Here is a 25,869-nt window from a genome sequence, read left to right on the forward strand (position 1 = left end):
GTGTAGAAATTGTCCACATAAAGGTGGTACCCCTTGCCAAATAAGGGTGACACCAAGTCCCAGACTGTCTTCCCACTGCTCCCCAGGTAGTCAGGGCAACCGACCGGCTCTAGGGTCTGATCTTTACCCTCATAGACACGAAATTTGTGTGTATAGCCTGTGGCCCTTTCACAGAGCTTATACAATTTGACCCCCCGGACACGCTTGCTTGGGATGTATTGTTTGAAGCCAAGGCCCCCGGTAAAATGTATCAGGGACTCTTCTACGCAGATGTTTTGCTCAGGGGTATATAAATCTGCAAATTTGGTGTTAAAGTGGTCTATGAGGGGTCGAATTTTGTGGAGCCGGTCAAAAGCTGGGTGGCCTCTGGGACAAGAGATGCTGTTATCACTAAAGTGCAGGAAACGCATGATGGTCTCAAATCGTGTCCTGGACATGGCAGAGAACATGGGCATATGATGAATTGGGTTCGTGGACCAATATGACCGCAATTCATGCTTTTTTGTCAGGCCCATGTTGAGGAGAAGGCCCAGAAAAGTCTTAAGTTCAGAAACTTGGACGGGTTTCCACCGGAAAGACTGGGCATAAAAGCTTCCCGGGTTGGCGGCTATAAATTGAGTGGCATACCGGTTTGTTTCTGCCACGACTAAGTCAAAGAGCTCATCAGTGAAGAACAGCTCAAAAAACCCCAGTGCCGATCCGATCTGAGCTGTCTCAACCCGAACTCCAGACTGGGCGGTGAAAGGGGGAACTACTGGTGCGGCTGAAGATGGGGGCTGCCAATCAGGGTTTGCCAGCACCTCAGGGACCCTACGGGCCTGTCTGTGCGGTGGCTGCGACGGGGGAACTACTGCATGTGCCACTGTACCAGCTTCAACTGCCTTTCTGGTGCTCGCCACTTCACCATGTTCTACGGCAGTGCTGGTACTAGGTCCACGATGGGCTGTGCTGCTGGTGTATGCCTCACCATGTAATACGACATCCCCACTCTGCTGCCCTTGAAGCGGATCCTGCGCAACCTGTGGTCTAGCAACACGGGGCCGGGTACGCCTGTTGGTATCACGGACCTCAACCTCATCGTCCGAACTTTGGGTCAGACTGCCACTGCTTTCTACAGGTTCGTATTCTGACCCGCTGGATTCGTCAGATGAGGGTTCCCATTCCTCAGCCGACTGGGTCAGAAGCCTGTAGTCCTCTTCAGAAGAATACCCCTTGCTTGCCATTTGGTCAACTAAATTTAGGGGGGATTCCCTGAGACTACCCAAGAAAAAAAGCAAGCAAGATTTTCGGTTAAAGCATTTCCCACATCCTGAACATGAATATGGCTTCTCTCCCGTGTGAATTCTCTGATGTGCAAGCAGATATGATCTATCTGTAAAACATTTACCACACACTGAACATAAATATGGCTTCTCTCCTGTGTGAATTCTGAGATGTTTAGCAAGACCTTTTTTTTCTATGAAACATTTTCCACATTCTGAACATGAATATGGCTTCTCTTCTGTGTGAATTATTTTATGACGATCAAGATATGATTTCTTGGCAAAACATTTCCCACACTCTGAACATGAATACGGCTTCTCTCCTTTGTGACGACTTCTGTGTACAGAAAGCTCTGACTTATATCTGAACTGTTTTCCACGTTCCTCACAATTAAACATTTTACCCTGTTTCTGCCTTATATTTGGAGTAATAATCTGTGATTGATCAGTAGAAGATTCCTCATGTTTAGGATGATTATATGATAGATTTGGACTTGGGTTGATAATCTGTGATTGGTCATTAGAAAGTTCCTCATTCTTGGGGGAATTATTTGATGGCTCTGCATTGTGAAGTCCTGGATGTACAGTACAAGTAATGAAGTTTTCTTCTGAAGAGCGCTGCCTGGTATCTTCATCTTCTTTATAATCTAGAGATAAGACAATGTTTCCTTCAGGCTTCTCACAGGGATTTTCTGTTAAGATTAAGAATAGATTTTATGATTTGTTATTAAAACTTTTTGATAAATGTATCACATTCCAATGAGGCTGGATTCACATGTAACAGACATATCCACCTACGTTACGTGCACATGTATCTATGATGCTGTGAGTTGATGTCAGCTGAACCTGTGGTCGGGACACATGTGCACAATACAGATGGATAATATGTCCGTAATAAGCTCATGTGAATCTGGCCTTAGGCTGGAGAGACACATACAATATAAAATACATTTTTTGTGCCAGAAGTGGATCCATCAGGAATGTGAGGAATACATCCTTCCCTTCTCTGCAATGAAGCCTTCCCAAAGCCATAACTCTTATTTTTCCATTCACATATATATATATATATGCAAGATTTTTTGTTGCGGGACAAGTTGTCCATTTTAATGGAACCATGTACGGTTGCATACAATGTAGTGGGAAGCGGGGAAATAAATTTCAAATGGTGGGGTGGAATTATAAAAAAAATTCCAACAAAGTTTTATAGGTTTTAATTTTACAACATTTGCTATAAGGTAAAACTGACCTGTTCCTTCCATTCACCGGGTCACTACGATTATAATGATATCAAATGTGTATAGTATTTCTTGTGTTTTAATACTGGGGGGGGGGGGGAATGAAACATTTTGTTAAAAAAAACTTTTTTTTTTGCATCAGCATATTCTTACCATTATTTATGATTAATTTATAATAAAATAATTATATGCACGGAGCTGTACGAGGGCTCATGTTGGGGCATGTATGCATTGGAGTCTAGTAGAATCACACTGTGCGCTCCCCCCATAGTGAGAGGTGCATGCTGGGAGTCTCAGAATGGACAGTATGTAAAGATGGCATTTATTAGTGTAACCCCGGCTGTGACTAAGACGTTATGATCGAAACGCGTAAGAAAAGATATTGAAGATGGATCCGTGTTGATGGTGTGAAATAAAGTACAGAAGATGTGACGCCGCTCACAGGAGAGCTTTGCCATAGACAGCAGCAGCGGTGACCAGCAAGGGAGACGGCATGTGCGCAGTGCACGCGCCTTCCCTTCATACAGCTGATCGGCGAGGGTGCCAAGCGTCGGACCACCGCTGATCTGGTATTTATAGTAAAAGCCTGGAGAACCCCTTTAACCCAAACCTCCAACAAAAGCGTTAAATACATCCCATGCTATTTATCTGAAGCGGAGGAAACATTAAACCTGAAAACCTCTTTAACCCAATGACCGCCAATATGCCTTTTTATGGTGGTCTAGTCAAAGGGCTACACGGGTCTCCCCGCGAACACTCTGGGGGCTTGGCAGACTCCAAATGTTAGGGCACGATATTGAAAATGAAGAATCGGCACGTGATACTAAGCATCTTTCATAACTATTGTGCCCATCACACAGTCCTTGAAACGATACTTGATTGCGGATTGGATGGACTCCATCCTGAATTTCCTTACACGCCAGGTACGGATTCATCTCCCTGAGGTTTATAATCATATAAAAGGAACCATAAGTTTTCAGAACTTTCCAATAGAGAAAAGACCTCCTTGTTTACTGCAGAAGCTCTTTAGGAATTTGCATGTAAATCTGAGATTTAGAAGTTTTCTGGGGCGGGGACTGAAGGTGGTAACCCTCCTTTACTTTGCTTCTCATCTAACAGCTTGCCAAAATGTTTTTACAAGCCTGGGGAAAAAAGAAGGCGCAGTATTCGGAATGTAGGTCTTTAAGAGACCGAGGGGATATGATAGAAACTTTTAAATACATAAAGGGAATCAACTCGGTAAAGGAGGAGAGCATATTTAAAAGAAGAAAAACTACCACAAGAGGACACAGTTTTAAATTAGAGGGGCAAAGGTTTAAAAGTAATATAAGGAAGTATTACTTTACTGAGAGGGTAGTGGATGCATGGAATAGCCTTCCTGCAGAAGTGGCAGCTGCAAATACAGTGAAGGAGTTTAAGCATGCATGGGATAGGCATAAGGCCATCCTTCATATAAGATAGGGCCGGGGCTATTCATAGGATTCAGATATATTGGGCAGACTAGATGGGCCAAATGGTTCTTATCTGCCGACACATTCTATGTTTCTATGTTTCTATACAGTGCCATAAAACGTATTCGTACCCCTTAAACTTTTCAACATTTCTTCACGTTACACTCACAAACTTAGATGTATTTTATTGGGATTTTAGGTCATTGACCAACAAAGCACAAGTCTGTGTGAAGTGAGAAGAAGATGAAACATTGTTTCAAAATGTTTAATAAATAAATATCTGAAAGGTGTGGCATGCATTTGTATTCAGCCCCCTGTACTCTGATCCCTCTAAATAAAATCCAGTGTGACCAATTGCCTTCAGAAGTCACCTAATTAGTAATAGAGTCCACCTGTGTGTAATGTATTCTCAGTATAACTCCAGCTCTTCTGTGAAGGCCTCAGAAGTTTGTTAGAGAACATCAGGGATCAAACAGCATCATGAAAACCAAGGAACACACCAGACAGGTCAAGAATAAAGTTGTGGATAAGTGTAAAGCAGGGTTAGGTTATAAAAAAAAAAATATCTAAAGTTCTGAACATCTCATGGAGCACTGGTCAGTCCATTATCTGAAAATGGAAGGAGTATGGCACAACTGCAAATCTAGAAATACAGAACAGTCCACCTTAACTGACAGCCAAGGCAAGGAGAGCACTAATTAGCGAAGCAGCCAGGAGGACCATGGTCACACTGCAGAAATCCACAGCTCAGGTGGGAGAATCTGTCTACAGCACAGCTATTAGTTGTGTACTCCACCAATCTGCCCTTTATGGAAGAGTGGCAAGAAGAAAGCCATAAGAAATCTTGTTTGAAGTTTGCCACAATGCATGTAGGGGACACAGCAAACACGTGGAAGAAGGTGCTCTGGTCAGAGGAGACCAAAGTGGAACTTTTTGGCACAAATGCAATATGCTATGTGTGACAGAAAACTACCACTGCGCATCACCCTGAACCCACCATACCCACCGTAAAACATGGTGGTGGCAGCATCATACTGTGGGGGGCCTTCTTTTCAGCAGGGACAGGAAAGCTGGTCAGAGTTGATGGGAAGATGGAAGGAGCTAAATACAGGCCAATCCTGGAGGAAAACAACATTGCTCACCGGTAATTAGTTTTCTCGATACCCATGACGGCACCCCATGCGACCAGGGACCTCCCATCCGGGACAGGAAACCTGAGAAGATAAAAAGGTTCACACCCCCACCAAGCACCAGTTATAGTAATAAACAGTACTCCGGAGGTGAACACATGTAAGAAAGAGAGAGAGAGATCAATCCAATACGGTACATTATATCTCTTCTGAACTAGACTGTACATTAGGGAATTTCCCTAAGAAAACTTATCAAGGAGTAGCAGGCTACTCCGTATATAACCCATTAAGGTAACTATAATACCTATAAAGCTTTTTTTGGGGGGGGGAGGGAAAAATTTTGGGGGTGCCGTCATGGGTATCGAGAAAACCAATTACCAGTAAGCAATGTTGTACTACAAATTTGAGCCAGAGAGGCATCCGCCTTCTCGGCCCAGGACATAGCCACCGCTCGGGTGGAGTGAGCTCCAACCCCTGAAGGGGGTGAGAGACCCTGTGCTAGATAGGCTTCGGAAATGGCCCTTTTGACCCATCTAGCAATGACTGCCATGGACACTTTCCACCCCTTATTATTACCCGAAAACTGAATAAGGAGGTTTTCTTCCAACCTCCAGGCCGAGGTAGACTCAAAATAAGTTAAACATCTTTTGACGTCCAGGCAATGATACTCCCTTTCTAAATCATTGGAAGGATTTGTGCAGAAAGATGGAAGGATAACATCTTGACTTCTGTGGAAGTCCGTAACCACTTTTGGCTGGAAGGACGGCAGAGGCCTAATAATAACTTTGTCATCTAAGATCTGGGTATAAGGTGGAAAAGCCGAGAAGGCTTGAATCTCTGAAATCCTTCTAGCTGAAGTAATGGCCAATAAAAAGGACATCTTCAAGGAGAGCATATCTATGGGGATCTTTGACAGGGGTTCAAAAGGTTTCTGTGACAGGGCCGTCAAGACCGAGTTTAAGTCCCAAGGAGGGGACAACGGTCTTATCGAAGGGTGGATCCTGGAGGCCGCTGAAAGAAATCTTTTTACCCAAGGATAAAGGGCCAGCTGCATATCAAAAAAGTTACTTAAAGCTGCCACATGCACTCTCAGGGTGGAAGCCCTAAGCCCCTTATCCAGAACAGCTTGTAAAAAGTCTAGGGCCCTTGAGACATTTGGAGGAGAGAAGGGGTCAGGATCGATGCCTAAGAAGGAGGAGAAGACCTCCCAGATCTTATTATATTTCCTAGCTGTAGTAGCTTTCCCACTTCCCAGAATGGTGATCACTACTGATTGGGACAGACCCCTGCCTAACCAAATCCCCCTTTCAGTCTCCACACTGCCAGGTGCAAGATTTTTGGATTGGGATGCAGGATTGGGCCTTGATACGATAGGTCCTCCCGGGGAGGTAAAATCCATGGGGGGGGGGGGGGGGGGGGGGGGGCTATCGCTAAGTCTAGGAGGCAGGAGTACCAGGACCTTTTTGGCCATACTGGGGCAACTAGGGTAATTATCGCTTTCTCCCTCTGGACTTTCTTTAGGACCTGCAGAATTAGGGAAAAAAAGAGGGAAGGCATAACCCTCCTCCTGAGACCAGTCCTGTGCCAATCCGTCTAGGGCTGTTGGATCGTCCAAACGATTTAGGGAGAAGAATCTCTCTACTTTCTTGTTCTTCCTGGAGGCAAACAGGTCTACCGTGGGGAGGCTGAATTTTTTAGTTAACTGGGAGAATACCTCTAGGTTTAGACACCAATCTCCTTGTTTTAGCTGGGTGCGGCTCAGAAAATCGGCCACTATGTTCTTCTTCCCTTTTATGTGGACTGTCGACAGGGATAGATGTTTCTGTTCTGCTAGCTGAAAAATCTGGTGACAGAGTATTGCCAGAGAAGGTACCCTTGTTCCACCTTGATGGTTGACGTATGCGACTGTTAAGTTGTCCGAGTATAGAATTATTTTCTTGTGTGATATGACCGGAACTATCGCTTTTAACGCCATTTCCACTGCCTTCAGTTCTTTGAAGTTTGAAGTGGCATTCCTGGTGTTCAAATCCCACCTCCCTTGCCAACCTTTGTTCCCTGAGTGAGTCCCCCACCCCCATGGGCTGGCATCCATAGTTATTATTATCGGATCCTGAAAAGACCAGGGTACCCCTGCTGAAAGATTCTCTGGCACTGTCCACCAAAGAAGAGACATCCTCGCTTCCGCGGATAAATGGAAAGACCGGTCTAACGACTGATTGCAGCTGTTACATTGGTGCAGGATGCATGACTGTAGCTTCCTTGTATGGGCCTGCTCATATGAGACTGCCGGAATTGTTGCCGTCAGGTGGCCCAGTACTGCCATCGCCCTTCTGAACGAGCAGAGGTTGGACCTGAAAAGATCCCAAACATGTTCCCTGATGGAGATTATCTTGGTGGACGGGAGGAAAGTTTTTTTCTATCCGGGAATCTAACAGGATGCCTAAAAACACACAAGTCTGAGATGGTGACAGGCAAGACTTTTTCCAATTTATTTTCCAGCCCAAGTTCTTTAACAGGGCGCAGGAAACACTGATGTTTTGGTTTAACTTTTCTTTGGTCTGGGAAATAAACAGGAAGTCGTCTAAATATGGCAGCAACGGAACCACTGACAATCTTAAAAAGGAAGCCACCTCCGCAATCACTTTTGTAAAGATTCTGGGGGCTTGTGAAACCCCAAAAGGTAGGGCTTTGTATTGCAGGTGTAGACTCTCTCCCTGAACCCAGACCACTGTCCTTAAAATTTTTGGGGAGGACACATGAATTGGCACATGGTAATATGCATCCTCTAAGTCCAGAGTCGCCATCCAGCAATCTCTTGCTAGGAGATCTATGGCTGATCTTATGGTCTCCATGCAAAACTTCTTGTATTTGAGGAACTTGTTTAGTTTCTTTAAGTTCAGGATTACTCTGAAGGAGCCATTGGGTTTTTTCACAAAAAAAAAAAAAACTGAGGAAAAGTAAAATCCCTTGCCCCTCTCTGCCTGTGGAACCGGGACAACTACCCCTTTCCGTAGAAGAAGCAACACCTCTAACTCTAAGGCCTGTCTTTTGATTTGGTCCTTGGGGCAGTCTGTCTGAATGAATGAATCCTGCGGACGGGTCAGAAACTCTAGCCAGAACCCTTCTCCAATCCCTTCCAGGATCCAACCGTTTTTGGTTACCGTTTTCCAGGCTGGAAGAAAAAGAGATAATATTCCCCCTACCTGGGATGTGGCGTCATTGCTTATCCTTAGGTCTTGGGGCTTAAAAAGGAAACCGTCGGATTTCTTAGGAAATCTATCCTTTTCCCTTCTGTCGTACTGTCTACCCATTTGTTTTTTATTCTGGTATCTACGAAAAAAGAGGGGGCGTTGGGAAACCGGAAAGCCCTTCTTTTTGATACACCTCACCACTGATCTTTGTCCCCACTCCTCAGAACTGGTACCGGACTAGCAGGCCTCGAGGGTTCCAGGGGTTCGGCGCGTCTATCTACCGGCTCGGACATTTTTGCAGGGAAACAAGCCTCTTCAGCACTGTGTGCTACATCAGCTGGCTGGATTCCCCCCGCAGCCACATTTATATTTTAAAAGACGCGCCTAGGCTATTCCGGCGCTTTTTTCCCAACTTCCGGGTTAAGCCCCGCCGGAAGCGCACGCATGCGCAGACGCCCCCCTGACGCCAACAGGAAGCCGGGCAAAGACGCCGAACAGCATGAGGGAAGCCGCCTGAACACAGCCACAGCGGCTCCCTCGGGATCGGGGCCGGAATGCGGGGGAAAAACAAACAGACTATAGGCAGCAGCCCTGGGGAGCCTTCAGCCACCTGGGAGAGGCCACCTACTGGATCAGAACCTGGGCCTCCCCCCAGCTGCCGGTGAGAACCATCCTTAAGAGCTTCCCAGGAACTTCCTATCCGGAGGACAGGAAACCTGAACTGGTGCTTGGTGGGGGTGTGAACCTTTTATCTTCTCAGGTTTCCTGTCCCGGATGGGAGGTCCCTGGTCGCATGGGGTGCCGTCATGTGTGAGGGGAAAATATGGTAGAGGCTGCAGAAGACTTCAGACTGGTGTGGAGGTTCACATTCCAGCAGGACAACAACCCTAAACATCCAGCCAGAGCTACAATGGAAGGGTTCAGTCTTGTCTGTGACAAGACTTAAAAATTGCTGTTCACAGACGCTTCTGCAGAGAAACCTCACACAGACTTGTACTTTGTGTTGGTCGATCACATAAAATCCCAATAAAATACATTTAAAGACTATGTATGGGGAACATTATTTCTATGATTGATTTTACTCATTTGGGGCTAAAATCATTTTTTCAATTGATCTTTAGTAAAAATATTGAGCCGTTCTGTCACAAAGGGTTAATTGTTTTTCTAGCTGTGTGACTGGTACTTGTGCTGGTCATCTAATAATGCTGATCTCTAAATTACTAAGGCCTGTATTACACCAACAGATTATCTGACCAATATCTGTCCAATGAGACCAATAGTTGGTGTGTATAACAAAAGATCTGTGTGTGTAATAGACCATCTGACCAATGAATGGTCAGAAAATCTGTCAGATAATCTGTTGGTGTAATACAGGCCTTAGAGGCCATCAGTAAGATAAGAACTGATCTATAATGAGGGTCTATAATGTCAGAGATAAGGAGCCTGTCACCTCCCTGCCTGACGGAGCAGAGAGAAAATTCATATCCTGCCAGTAGAGCATCTCAGCTCTGTACAGAGAAAAGGACTCCATATTTTTTATAAACCAATTGAAAAAAAAAAAGATTTTTAGCTCAAGTACAATATGCCCCCAAAGGTGTCCATAGCCTTTAAGTTTTTGGGTATAACATAAAAAATGTGACAATCTGATCATTCATAATAACAGTCATTACTACATGTCTCCAGCCTTTATAGTGTAGTAGTAATGTCATCTATAACACCCGGCATCTGATGTCACCTACCTGAGGTATAACAGCCATTACTACATGTCTCCAGCCTTTATAGTGTAAAGGTAATGTCACCTATAACACCCGGCATCTGATGACACCTACCTGAGGTATAACAGCCATTACTACGTCTCCAGCCTTTATAGTGTAGAAGTAATGTCACCTATAACACCCGGCATCTGATGACACCTACCTGAGGTATAACAACCATTACTACATGTCTCCTTTACTGCAGCTCTAAGGTGGAGCCTCACCTGAAGAAACCTGCCAATTCCCTTCCTCCATTCACGATTCCATACCTGTGGTCACATGGACTGGAATGTCCTCCTCCACCTCACTCTTACACGGGGGATCGCACATCATCCGCTCTTCTTCATCCTCCACTTTAATATCAGTCAGATCTTCCCCCCGATTTGTCATCTGTAACAATTCAGGACAATATAGCAGACAGGTAGGAAATCTAACAGATCCACATAAGAGACCCCCACCATCTATGACCCCTCTATGACTGCAAGACCCCCCTATATAGATGTGTATAGGGCTCAGCTCCATCTACCTGATGGTTCTCTGGGAGCTTCTCCTCTGGACAGTCCTGGGAATACAGAGGACGGGGACATCTCTCGGGGGGATTTCCTTCTAGGAGTCCATCTGTAGGAAACACACAGGGACAGGAGAGATTATTACATGTGATGATGAGATGATGGGAGTAGTATCCAGGTGACCCATGACAGTCCCCCCCACCTTACCCTGCTGATTGCCCCATAAATCCATCTCCTCTTCTTCATCTTTAACCTCAACCTTAATATACATCAGATTTTCATCCTAAACAAGAGAAATGTAAAATGATCTTTGGTTCAGTCCCTTTCTGGTCGGATTCTGGGGAGACTTCGGCTCCATCTACCTGATGGTTCTCTGGGAGCTTCTCCTCTGGACAGTCCTGGGAATCCAGAGGAGGGGGACATCTCTCGGGGGGACTTCTCCTCCTGGAGTCAGAACCTATAGGAGATAACACACAGACTGAATACAATACTGAGCACTGAATTGCGGCAGAGGAGAGCAGGAACCTGCAGGTGGATTAGGGTGGAGTTCACCCCGCTGCCCTTCGGGTGTCCTGATAACTGGGGTGTGGCAGTCAGCAGCCTGGAAGTCTATGGGCAGCCGGCAGCAGTTCGTGAGCCACAGATTCACCAGCCTTTCTATGGTTTCCAGGGAATTTCTGACCCTTCAGTTTTCTGCTTCTAATGGTAAAGAAAAATCCTTGGAAAGTGTGATTCCCATATATAGTAATGTCATCTATAACACCTGGCATCTGATGACACCTACCTGAGGTATAACAGCCATTACTACATGTCTCCAGCCTTTATAGTGTAGTAGTAATGTCATCTATAACACCCGGCATCTGATGACACCTACCTGAGGTATAACAGCCATTACTACATGTCTCCAGCCTTTATAGTGTAGTAGTAATGTCATCTATAACACCCGACATCTGATGACACCTACCTGAGGTATAACAGTCATTACTACATGTCTCCAGTCTTTATAGTGTAGTAGTAATGTCATCTATAACACCCGGCATCTGATGACACCTACCTGAGGTATAACAGCCATTACTACATGTCTCCAGCCTTTTATAGTGTAGTCTCCCTTCCCTGTTCTTCTGATAGGCTGCGGGCCTTGTGCCCGCAGCCTATCAGAGCGGTGCAGGCGGCGCGATGACGTCATCGCGCCACCTGAGCCGTACATCGCGGGACACGGGCCAGAAGAGGCCTGCATCGCATTGCTGCTAAGGAGGTAAGTATGAGGGGGGGGGTTTGGCACTTGATACTGGCCCATGGGGGGGGGGGGGAGAAGCACTTGTACTTGAACTAACAAGTCTTATCCATCTATGTATTATCGGCCTATTTATTTTTATATTTATTATTTTTAATAGAAGCGGAACTGAAAAAAAACAAAACGGAACAACGTATCTGTGAAATCCGGACTGCAGAATCCATACGGGCATGTGCGAGAGGCCTAAGTCAGTGGTGGCGGATCTGACTACTAGATACGTTGTATATCTGCGACAGCTGCGGCTATGAAATAGGGCAAAATGGAAAGACCATCCGGTAACACATGCTGCCGACGGGACAAAAGACAAATCTGTAGGAAGACGCTAAGGAGGCATGCGTCTCTAAGAGGTTATCGGCACCCGGGAAAGTTGGGTGCCGCGGCTGACTCTCGTAAATAGCGCCTTAGGACGTCTGAATCGTCGAACATGTCTTCAATGTGTCCGAACATATCCTGACGCACAGAATCGACACCCTGGAAAGTTGGGTGCCGCAATTAGCTATCGTGAGTATTTATAAATGCTACGTATCTGCGTTCGATGCGCCGATCAAATATTTTGCTTAAATCATTTCCGTCTTAGATTTTATTAAACACAATCGTATGTAATTAAAGCAAATTTAACAAAAAAATACGGTATATAGGACGATCAATTGGGTAGATACAGTGAGGAACAGAAGTAGTTGAAAACCCTGCGATTTTGCAAGTTCTCCGGCTCAGAAATCCTGGAGGGTCCGACATTCACATTGTAGGGGCATTCCCATCTGAGAGACATTCAGGAAATCCCATTGTATGATTTGTAAAGAAGTTATTTGTCTTGCTCTGCTGAACAGAAGTATCTGAACACCTGAGAAGATCCGTGTTAATATTTGGTCCAGAAGCCGTTGTTTGCAGTTCCAGAGGTCAGACGTCTCCTGTAGTTCTTGACCAGGTTTGCAGACATGGCAGCAGGGGTTTCGGCCGACTCCTCCACACAGATCTCCTCTACATCTGTCAGGTTTCGAGGCTGTCGCTGAGCAACACGGAGTTTCAGCTCCCTCCAAAGATGTTCTATTGGATTTAGGTCTGGAGACTGGCTAGGCCACCCCAGAACCTTGATATGCTCCTTACGGAGCCACTCCTTGGTTATCCTGGTTGTGTGCTTCAGGTCGTTGTCACGTTGGAAGACCCAGCCACGACCCATCTTCAATGCTCTGACTGAGGGAAGGAGGTTGCTGCTCAAAATCTCACGATAAATGGCCCCATTCATCCTCTCCTTAATACAGTGCAGTTGTCCGTCCTCTTTGCATAAAAGCCCCCCAAAACATGATGTTACACCTCCCCCCCCCATGCTTCACAGTAGGGATGATGTTCTTTGGATGCAACTCGTCATGTTTGGAGGAAAAAGGATGAGTGAAGTTTAGACCAAAAATGTCTACTTTGGTCTCATTTGACCACATGACTTTCTCCCCGGCCTCCTCTGGATCATCCAGATGGTCATTGGCAGACTTCAGACGGGCCTGGACATGTGATGACTTGAGCAGCGGAACCTTCCGTGCAATGCATGATCTGAAACCATGACGGCGTAGTGTTCTACCGACAGTGACCTCTGACCTGTGGTCCCAGCTCTCTCAAGTCATTGACCAGCTCCTCCCTTGTAGTTCTGGGCTGATTCCTCACCTTTCTTATCAGCGATACCCCACGAGGTGAGAACTTGCATGGAGCCCCAGTCCGAGGGAGACTGACAGTAGTCTTGAGCCTCTTCCATTTTCTAACAATTGCTCCAACAGTTGATCTACTTTCACCAAGCTGCTTGGCAATTGCCCCGTAGCCCTTTCCAGCCTTGAAGAGGTGCACAATTTGGTCTCTGGTGTCTTTTGACATCTCTTTGGTCTTGCCCATGGTAGTAGTTGGTGTCTGACTGACTGTGGGGTGGACAGGGGTCTTTAAAGAGCTCAGACAAGTGCTACTAAGTCAGATTAATGAGTGGAGCAGAGGTGGACTTTTTAAAGGCGCAGTAACAGGTCTTTGAGAGACAGAATTCTTGCTGTTTCTCAGGTGTTCAGATACTTCTGTTCAGCAGAGCAAGACAAAGACATTCTTTACAAATCATACAATGGGATTTCCTGAATATTTTTTGTTATTCGGTCTCTCAGATGGGAACGCCCCTACAATGTGAATGGCAGACCCTCCATGATTTCTAAGTGGGAGAACTTACAAAATTACAGGGTGTTCAACTACTTCTGTTCTTCACTGTATATAGATAGATAAAATATTTATCTATAACAAATGCCAGGACCTGTGGTGGCATCCTTTAGCTAATAGATAGATACTGGATAGATTACCGTATTTTTCGCTTTATAAGATGCACTTTTTCACCCCCAAAACTGAGGGGGAAATGGCTGTGCGTCTTATAAAGCGGATACTTCGCTGGCCGCTATGCTTAGAATCAGTGTGGAGGGAGGAGGCGGGGCCACTCATGGCGGGGCCCGGTGCAGTGACTCTATTCTAATACACCGGGCCCCGCAGCTGTTAAGTCCATTCAATCCGAATGTGTCTGCAATTACTGTACTTACTGTAGTACTGTATGTATAGCATTAATGCGCCGTCTTAATGCTGAACATACGGTACTACAGTAAGTACAGTAATTGCAGACCCATTCGGATTGAATGTACTTAACAGCTGCGGGGCTCGGTGTATTAGAGTAGAATCACTGCACCGGGCCCCGCCATGAGTGGCCCCGCCTCCTCCCTCCACACTGATGCATCTGATGGGGGATCTGTAGATGACACTTATGGGGATCTGTGGATGACATAAGTGTGACCCACAGATCCCCCCATAACAGTGCGCCATCCACAGATCCCCCCCATAACAGTGCGTCATCCACAGATCCCCCCCATAACAGTGCGTCATCCACAGATCCCCCCCCCATAACAGTGCGTCATCCACAGATCCCCCCCCCATAACAGTGCGTCATCCACAGATTTCCCCATAACAGTGCGTCATCCACAGATCCCCCCCATAACAGTGCGTCATCCACAGATCCCCCCATAACAGTGCGTCATCCACAGATCCCCCCATAACAGTGCGTCATCCACAGATCCCCCCATAACAGTGCGTCATCCACAGATCCCCCCCATAATGCGTCATCCACAGATCCCCCCATAACAGTGCGCCATCCACAGATCCCCCCCATAACAGTGCGTCATCCACAGATCCCCCCCATAACAGTGCGTCATCCACAGATCCCCCCCCCATAACAGTGCGTCATCCACAGATCCCCCCCCCATAACAGTGCGTCACCCACAGATCCCCCCATAACAGTGCTTCATCCACAGATCCCCCCCATAACAGTGCGTCATCCACAGATCCCCCCATAACAGTGCGTCATCCACAGATCCCCCCATAACAGTGCGTCATCCACAGATCCCCCCCATAATGCGTCATCCACAGATCCCCCCATAACAGTGCGTCATCCACAGATCCCCCCCATAATGCGTCATCCACAGATTTCCCCATAACCGTGCGTCATCCACAGATCCCCCCATAACAGTGCGTCATCCACAGATCCCCCCCATAACAGTGCGTCATCCACAGATCCCCCCCATAACAGTGCGTCATCCACAGATCCCCCCCATAACAGTGCGTCATCCACAGATCCCCCCCATAACAGTGCGTCATCCACAGATCCCCCCCATAACAGTGCGTCATCCACAGATCCCCCCATAACAGTGCGTCATCCACAGATCCCCCCATAACAGTGCGTCATCCACAGATCCCCCCCCCCATAACAGTGCGTCATCCACAGATCCCCCCCCCCCCATAACAGTGCGTCATCCACAGACCACCATTAGTTCAAAACCTACCAAAAGCACACCTTTTGGTTCAAAATATTTTATACTTATTTTCCTCCTGAAAACCTAGGTGCGTCTTATCGTCGGGGGCGCCTTATCGTCGGGGGCGCCTTATCGTCGGGGGCGTCTTATAAAGTGAAAAAATACGGTAGCTAAATGGATAAATATTTTATCTACTGAATTATAGATTTGGGCTAGAAAGATGGGTTACTAGACCAGGACCTGCGGTGACATCATCAAAGGTCATTTAGCTGTAAGATGGATTAGGACGCCCCCCCTCCTTACCCTGCTGATCGCCCCATAAATCCGTCTCCTCTTCTGCTTCATCTTTAACCTCAGCCTTAATATCCATCAGATTTTCATCCTGAAGAAGAGAAATGTAAAATGGTCTTTGGTTCAGTCCCTTTCTGGTCGGATTCTGGGGAGACTTCAGCTCCATCTACCTGATGGTTCTCTGGGAGCTTCTCCTCTGGACAGTCCTGGGAATACAGAGGACGGGGACATCTCTCGGGGGGACTTCTCCTCCTGGAGTCAGAACCTATAGGAGATAACACACAGACTGAATACAATACTGAGCGCTGAGCGGAGAGCAGGAACCTGCGGGTGGATTAGGGTGGAGTTCACCCCGCTGCCCTCCGAATGTCTGGATGATTGGGGTGTGGCAGTCAGCAGCCTGAAAGTCTATGGGCAGCCGGCAGCAGTTCGTGAGCAACAGATTCACAGGACATTTTATGCTTTCCAAAAGAATTTCTGACCCTTCAGTTTTCTGCTTCTAATGGAAAAGAAAAATCCTTGGAAAGTGTGACCCCCATAGAGGGAGGAGAGTGACCCTAATATCAGGGCTGAACCTCCATAGAGGGATGAGAGAGGCCCCCCGATATCAGGGCTGAACCACCATAGAGGGAGCAGAGCCCCCCCCCCCCGATATAAAGGGCTGAACACCCATAGAGGGAGGAGAGCGCCCCCCCCCCCCGATATCAGGGCTGAACACCCATAGAGGGAGGAGAACACCACCCCCCACCGATATCAGGGCTGAACACCCATAGATGGAGGAGAGCGCCCCCCGATATCAGGACTGAACCCCCATAGAGGGACGAGAGCACCCTCCAATATCAGGACTGAACCCCCATAGAGGGACGAGAGCGCCCCCCGATATAGGGCTGAACCCCCATAGAGGGACGAGAGCGCCCCCCGATATCAGGGCTGAACCCCCATAGAGGGACGAGAGCGCCCCCCGATATCAGGGCTGAACCCCCATAGAGGGACGAGAGCGCCCCCCGATATTAGGGCTGAACCCCCATAGAGGGACGAGAGCACCCCCCGATATCAGGGCTGAACCCCCATAGAGGGACGAGAGCGCCCCCCGATATCGTTTATCTGGACTTCTCCAAAGCATCTGACACTGTACCACATGAAAGGTTAGTATATAAGATGAGAATGCTCGGACTGGGAGAAAACGTCTGTATGTGGGTAAGTAACTGGCTGAGGGATAGAAAACAGAGGGGGGTTATTAACGGTACACACTCAGATTGGGTCACTGTCACTAGTGGGGTACCTCAGGGGTCAGTACTGGAGGGGTCACTGTCACTAGTGGGGTACCTCAGGGGTCAGTACTGGAGGGGTCACTGTCACTAGTGGGGTACCTCAGGGGTCAGTACCGGAGGGGTCACTGTCACTAGTGGGGTACCTCAGGGGTCAGTACTGGAGGGGTCACTAGTGGGGTACCTCGATGGTCAGTACCGGAGGGGTCACCGTCACTAGTGGGGTACCTCAGGGGTCAGTACTAGAGGGGTCACCGTCACTAGTGGGGTACCTCAGGGGTCAGTACTAGAGGGGTCACCGTCACTAGTGGGGTACCTCAGGGGTCAGTACTAGAGGGGTCACCGTCACTAGTGGGGTACCACAGGGGTCAGTACTGGAGGGGTCACCGTCAATAGTGGGGTACCACAGGGGTCAGTACTGGAGGGGTCACCGTCACTAGTGGGGTACCACAGGGGTCAGTACTGGAGGGGTCACCGTCAATAGTGGGGTACCACAGGGGTCAGTACTGGAGGGGTCACCGTCACTAGTGGGGTACCACAGGGGTCAGTACTGGAGGGGTCACCGTCAATAGTGGGGTACCACAGGGGTCAGTACTGGAGGGGTCACTAGTGGGGTACCACAGGGGTCAGTACAGGAGGGGTTACTGTCACTAGTGGGGTACCTCAGGGGTCAGGACTGGAGGGGTCACTGTCACTAGTGGGGTACCACAGGGGTCAGTACTGGAGGGGTCACTTTCACTAGTGGGGTACCTCAGGGGTCAGTACTGGAGGGGTCACTGTCACTAGTGGGGTACCTCAGGGGTCAGTACTGGAGGGGTCACTGTCACTAGTGGGGTACCTCAGGGGTCAGTACTGGAGGGGTCACTGTCACTAGTGGGGTACCTCAGGGGTCAGTACTGGAGGGGTCACTGTCACTAGTGGGGTACCTCAGGGGTCAGTACTGGAGGGGTCACTGTCACTAGTGGGGTACCTCAGGGGTCAGTACTGGAGGGGTCACTGCCACTAGTGGGGTACCTCAGGGGTCAGTACTGGAGGGGTCAGTGTCACTAGTGGGGTACCTCAGGGGTCAGTACTGGAGGGGTCACTGTCACTAGTGGGGTACCACAGGGGTCAGTACTGGAGGGGTCACTGTCACTAGTGGGGTACCTCAGGGGTCAGTACTGGAGGGGTCACTGCCACTAGTGGGGTACCACAGGGGTCAGTACTGGAGGGGTCACCGTCACTAGTGGGGTACCTCAGGGGTCAGTACTGGAGGGGTCAGTGTCACTAGTGGGGTACCTCAGGGGTCAGTACTGGAGGGGTCACTGTCACTAGTGGGGTACCTCAGGGGTCAGTACTGGAGGGGTCACTGCCACTAGTGGGGTACCTCAGGGGTCAGTACTGGAGGGGTCAGTGTCACTAGTGGGGTACCTCAGGGGTCAGTACTGGAGGGGTCACTGTCACTAGTGGGGTACCACAGGGGTCAGTACTGGAGGGGTCACTGTCACTAGTGGGGTACCTCAGGGGTCAGTACTGGAGGGGTCACTGCCACTAGTGGGGTACCACAGGGGTCAGTACTGGAGGGGTCACCGTCACTAGTGGGGTACCTCAGGGGTCAGTACTGGAGGGGTCAGTGTCACTAGTGGGGTACCTCAGGGGTCAGTACTGGAGGGGTCACTGTCACTAGTGGGGTACCTCAGGGGTCAGTACTGGAGGGGTCACTGTCACTAGTGGGGTACCTCAGGGGTCAGTACTGGAGGGGTCACTGTCACTAGTGGGGTACCACAGGGGTCAGTACTGGAGGGGTCACCGTCACTAGTGGGGTACCTCAGGGGTCAGTACTGGAGGGGTCAGTGTCACTAGTGGGGTACCTCAGGGGTCAGTACTGGAGGGGTCACTGTCACTAGTGGGGTACCTCAGGGGTCAGTACTGGAGGGGTCACTGTCACTAGTGGGGTACCTCAGGGGTCAGTACTGGAGGGGTCACTGTCACTAGTGGGGTACCTCAGGGGTCAGTACTGGAGGGGTCACTGTCACTAGTGGGGTACCACAGGGGTCAGTATTGGGCCTATTCTCTTCAATATATGTATTAATGATCTTGTAGAAGGCTTGTACAGTAAAGTATCAATTTTTGCAGATGACACTAAACTGATATATATACACACTATACACTAGGGCTGCACGATATGGGAATTTTGTGCGATTGCGATTAGGGCCCTAAAAATTGCGATAACGATATGCGATGCAATATTTTAAGGGAATTGTGCTAGAGGTCTATTTGCTTGAGCCGCTGACGCGGCTGTGGAGGACACTGTCATGTGGGGGGGTCTGTGGAGGACACTGTCATATGGGGGATCTGTGGAGGACACTGTCATATGGGGGATCTGTGGAGGACACTGTCATATGGGGGATCTGTGGAGGATGCTGTTATGGGGGGGACCTGTGGAGGACGAGAACAAAGAGGTGGTCCCTAAGGGGAGATAATGCGTGAGCACTCTCCCAAGGTATACTGCTCTGTGACAAGAAATATGTAGGAATAGTGAGGGGCAGTAATGTATTAAAACCTAAAGTTTATTTGGACTGTTTAAGAAAAAGCCTCTACCAGACAAACCAGACAGACAACAAACAACGCTATGGGACCCACGTGGGCGAGTCGCCAACGGTCAGGTCCGCTAACAAACCGTACAGCAGGAGCTACTTGGTCTTATGACCATATTATTTATGTGTTGAATGTCTGACGGTCCCATGGTACTGGCCACACGCGCTCCATGATCTGAACAGTAGGTAAACCATTCACCCATATGCCATAGGTGTATAAGCTGCTGGTAGGTTCGATATCTGAATGGGTTTTGTTCTGTCATTTCGCTATCCACAGGTATCCGGGCTGATTTGGACCACACTGGTCTAGTCAGGTCTGCGCAACCTTTATGGCTTCCCCTCTCCCATTGTTCCCCTTTGCCGATATAATCACCACAGTGGGTTAAGGGTAGAGACATTCTCCTCCACTCACGACCCCTGTCCCCTGAAGAGTTAGGGGGTCCCCCCCTGTTTTTGTGAAGTGGAGGTACCCTTTATAGTTTTTATATATTCCCAAATAAATGAAACGCGTTGTGACCTCAAATATATCCACCACACTAGTTTACCTTTACCCTGGTAGCGACCATCACTTATGTGGCCAATTCCTTTGTCCCTATAGGGCCATTTAGGGTTCATTTATTAGGGCCAGGTTCCGGACGAGGCCACCCCTTGCGGGGAAAGGACCCCGTGTTAGGAGGTTACCTAGGGATTCACAGGCCAAGTAGGGCATTAACAGGGACAGGTTTTCCCTGCAGCCCCTCGGCACCAGGTGCAACTGATTAGAGGACATGTTTTTCGGACCCGAGAAGCTCCTCCACCTCCTGGGTTTTGGACTACAAGGTCCTGACTGGCACCACCGGTAAGATCCACCCTTTTATTTGCCTTATGGCATTGCCTTAAGTCTGTGGCACCCTGCCAAAAGACTGCATTTAGTGTTTATTTGTCGGCCAGTTCCGCTTCCCTGTACGGTTTGTTAGCGGACCTGACCGTTGGCGACTCACCCACGTGGGTCCCATATCGTTGTTTGTTGTCTGTCTGGTTTGTCTGGTAGGGGCTTTTTCTTAAACAGTCCAAATAAACTTTAGGTTTTAATACGTTACTGCCCCTCACTATTCCTACACAGGACCTGTGGAGGACACTTATGGGGGACCTGTGGAGGACACTTATGGGGGACCTGTGGAGGACACTTATGGGGGACCTGTGGAGGACACTTATGGGGGACCTGTGGAGGACACTTATGGGGGACCTGTGGAGGACACTTATGGGGGACCTGTGGAGGACACTTATGGGGGACCTGTGGAGGACACTTATGGGGGACCTGTGGAGGACACTTATGGGGGACCTGTGGAGGACACTTATGGGGGACCTGTGGAGGACACTTATGGGGGACCTGTGGAGGACACTTATGGGGGACCTGTGGAGGACACTTATGGGGGACCTGTGGAGGACACTCTGTTAGGAGAGAGATTGTTTCACCCACACACACTAGTAAAACACTTTACACGCAAAAGGCAGTTATGTGCGCAGGGCCCCTTTATATATAATCGCAGCATTTTCGGGTCGGCCAAATCGTCATATCGCATTTGGCGATTATCGCGATTCGATTATTTTTTCGGTTTATCGTGCAGCCCTAATATATACACACACACTACAGAGGTCAGTACACTGTATACACACTACAGAGGACAGTATACTGTATATATACTACAGAGGACAGTATACTGTATATACACTACAGAGAACAGTATACTGTATATATACTACAGAGGACAGTATACTGTATATATACTACAGAGGACAGTACACTGTATATATACTACAGAGGACAGTACACTGTATATACACACACTACAGAGGACAGTATACTGTATATACTACAGAGGACAGTATACTGTATATATACTACAGAGGACATTATACTGTATATACACTACAGAGGACAGCATACTGTATATATACTACAGAGGACAGTACACTGTATACACACTACAGAGGACAGCATACTGTATATACACTACAGAGGACAGTACACTGTATATATACTACAGAGGACAGTATACTGTGTATATACACTACAGAGGACGGTATACTGTATATACACTACAGAGGACGGTATACTGTATATACACTACAGAGGACGGTATACTGTATATACACTACAGAGGTCGGTACACTGTATACACACTACAGAGGACAGTACACTGTATACACACTACAGAGGACAGTACACTGTATATATATACTACAGAGGACAGTACACTGTATATATACTACAGAGGACAGTATACTGTGTATATACACTACAGAGGACAGTATACTGTGTATATACACTACAGAGGACAGTATACTGTATATATACACTACAGAGGACAGTATACTGTATACACACTACAGAGGACAGTACACTGTATACACACTACAGAGGACAGTACACTGTATATACACTACAGAGGACAGTATACTGTATATATACAATACAGAAGACAGTATACTGTATATATACACACTACAGAGGACAGTATACTGTATACACACTACAGAGGACAGTACACTGTATATACACTACAGAGGACAGTACACTGTATATACACTACAGAGGGCAGTACACTGTATACACACTACAGAGGACAGTATACTGTATACACACTACAGAGGACAGTACACTGTATATACACTACAGAGGACAGTATACTGTATATATATATATACTACAGAGGACAGTATACTGTATATACACTACAGAGGACAGTATACTGTATATACCCTACAGAGGACAGTATACTGTATATACACTACAGAGGACAGTATACTGTGTATATACACTACAGAGGACAGTGTACTGTATATATACACACACTACAGAGGACAGTATACTGTATATATACTACAGAGGACAGTATACTGTATATATACTACAGCGGACAGTATACTGTGTATATACACACTACAGAGGACAGTGTACTGTATATATACACACTACAGAGGACAGTATACTGTATATATACACACTACAGAGGACAGTATACTGTATATACACTACAGAGGACAGTGTACTGTATATACACTACAGAGGACAGTATACTGTATATACACTACAGAGGACAGTATACTGTATATACACTACAGAGGACAGTATACTGTATATACACTACAGAGGACAGTATACTGTATATACACTACAGAGGACAGTATACTGTATATACACTACAGAGGACAGTATACTGTATATACACTACAGAGGACAGTATACTGTATATATACACTACAGAGGACAGTATACTGTATATACTACAGAGGACAGTATACTGTATATACACTACAGAGGACAGTATACTGTATATACACTACAGAGGACAGTATACTGTATATACACTACAGAGGACAGTATACACACTACAAAGGACAGTATACTGTATATACACTACAAAGGACAGTATACTATATATACACACTACAGAGGACAGTATACTGTATATACTACAGAGGACAGTATACTGTATATACTACAGAGGACAGTATACTGTATATACTACAGAGGACAGTATACTGTATATACTACAGAGGACTGTATACTGTATATACACTACAGAGGACAGTATACTGCATATATACACTACAGAGGACAGTATACTGTATATATACACTACAGAGGGCAGTGTACTGTATATATATACTACAGAGGACAGTATACTGTATATACACTACAAAGGACAGTATACTATATATACACTACAGAGGACTGTATATATACTACAGAGGACAGTATACTGCATATATACACTACAGAGGACAGTATACTGTATATATACACAACAGAGGGCAGTGTACTGTATGTATATATATACTACAGAGGACAGTATACTGTATAAACACTACAGAGGACAGTACACTGTATATACACTACAGAGAACAGTATACTGTATATATACTACAGAGGACAGTGTACTGTATATACACTACAGAGGACAGTATACTGTATATATATATACTACAGAGGACAGTATACTGCATATATACACACTACAGAGGACAGTATACTGTATATATACACTACAGAGGGCAGTGTACTGTATGTATATATATACTACAGAGGACAGTACACTGTATATATACACTACAGAGGACTGTATATATACACTACAGAGGGCAGTGTACTGTATATATATATATACTACAGAGGACAGTACACTGTATATATACACTACAGAGGACTGTATATATACACACTACAGAGGGCAGTGTACTGTATATATATATATACTACAGAGGACAGTACACTGTATATATACACTACAGAGGACAGTACACTGTATATATACACTACAGAGGACTGTATATATACACTACAGAGGGCAGTGTACTGTATATATATATATATATATACACACACACACACTATATCCTGCACCTATCGGACACTGGGGGAGTATCCTGGTGATGGGCTCAGTATATACACGACGCCCCCTGATGTGTCTCTATCCGTCTCATGGACTTTTCCGCTTTGATCGCTGTGCGGCTCCTGATGTTATGTCACCGGTATATACCGTATATTACGGGTCAGCAGAGCGGTCACCGGCTGCTGGAGGAGTAACCCGCGGCCCGGGACCTTCCCACGGACCGCGGACCCGGACCTTCCCGCGGACCGCGGCCCCGGACCTTCCCGCGGATCGCGGCCCCGGACCTTCCCGCGGTCCGCGGCCCCGGACCTTCCCGCGGTCCGCGGTCCCTGGCCTTCCCACGGACCGCGGCCCCAGATCCCAGGAATCTCCCCGCACATGCAGCAGTGTCAGCCCAGACCAGACCCGTCCACAGCTCCTGTTACCTGGGAGGGGAGCCTCCATCATGGCGGCCGGGGGCAGCTTCTCCATGGAGACAGAGAGCGGAAGGACCTGCGGTGACGTCATCATCATGTGACCAGAGCAGGAAGGGGCGGAGCTCAGCAGAGCAGACAGGTGGTGGTACAGGACCTGCGGTGACGTCACTTTCATGTGACCAGAGCAGGGGTGGAGCTCAGCTTTGCACAGGGGAAGAAGTAAATGACCTGTGATAACGTCAAGTCACGTGAGGGGCGGAGCCGTCAGGAACCTCCCCGCACAACCAGCAGTGTCCGCCCGGAGCAGACCCGTCCACAGCTCCTGTTACCTGGGAGGGGAGCCTCCATCATGGCGGCCGGGGACAGCTTCTCCATGTGTACAGAGAGCGGAAGGACCTGCGGTGACGTCATCATCATGTGACCCGAGCAGAAAGGGGCGGAGCTCAGCAGCGCAGAATGTATACGCTAGTAAAGGACATGTGATAATGTCATGTGACATAAAGGGGCGGAGCTCAGCAATGTAAAATACATCAGTTCATGAAAGACCTGCGGTGACGTCACTATCATGTGATCAGTGAAGGGGCGGAGCTCAACAAGGTTGAAGAAAAGTAATTGTGAGGAAACTGAAACGAGGCTGAAGTTGGTTTCTTATTCGGCAGTTTCTTATACATTACTATGACAAATAAACCTTTTTCCCCTTATTCCTCTGCAGTAAATCTGTTTTTTTTCTGCATAAATGTTAAATATTATTTGTGAACAATCAGATTAATTAATAAAAATCTACATTATTGGTGTTTTTACTGAAAAAAACGATAGTGAAAAATGGATAAAAAAATATGCATTTTGAATAAGTAACTGAGGAATTTAAGGGGTTAAATGCTGTTGGGCCACTAATCAAAGAGTTAAAATATAAAGAGTAAGGACCCCTCCATAACACCCAACTGTACCCAGCCTGGCCCAAACTGTGGATTGGCATTAAAACAGGTGCCAACCTTGCCAACTATATACATTTTCAGCATTTTGGTGATTTTAAGGGGTTAAAGCCCATTTGGTAACTCACGTTAGGAAACAAATTAGAAGAATAATATAGGTCTTGTTTTAATCCACAGTTTGGGCCAGGCTGGATACAGTTGGGTGTTATGGAGGGGCCCTTACTCTATATATTTACACCCTTAGATTAGTGGCCCAACAGCGTTTAACCCCTTATATTCCTCAGTTACTTATTCAAAATGCTGAAAATGTATATAGTTGGCAAGGTTGGCACCTGTTTTCCTGCCAATCCACAGTTTGGGCCAGGCTGGGTACAG

The 25,869-nt window shown here is 47.2% G+C and overlaps 1 protein-coding gene across 1 annotated transcript; it reads right to left on the reverse strand.

Annotated features, from left to right (window-relative positions):
• Positions 1 to 1,381: 1,381 nt before the first annotated feature.
• On the reverse strand, positions 1,382 to 25,110 carry LOC122923537 (zinc finger protein 484-like; the record flags this gene model as incomplete). The annotated part of the gene is made up of 4 exons (XM_044274366.1): positions 24,572 to 25,110; positions 16,097 to 16,191; positions 15,939 to 16,017; positions 1,382 to 1,954 (listed from the first exon to the last, which is right to left on the reverse strand). Coding segments are annotated over exons 1-4 (913 nt in total), but the record flags the coding sequence as incomplete, so codon positions are not given.
• Between the last annotated feature and the right edge of the window lie 759 nt (positions 25,111 to 25,869).

This window comes from Bufo gargarizans, unplaced genomic scaffold (genome assembly GCF_014858855.1).
Source record: "Bufo gargarizans isolate SCDJY-AF-19 unplaced genomic scaffold, ASM1485885v1 original_scaffold_1696_pilon, whole genome shotgun sequence".
Classification (NCBI taxonomy): Eukaryota; Metazoa; Chordata; class Amphibia; order Anura; family Bufonidae; genus Bufo; species Bufo gargarizans.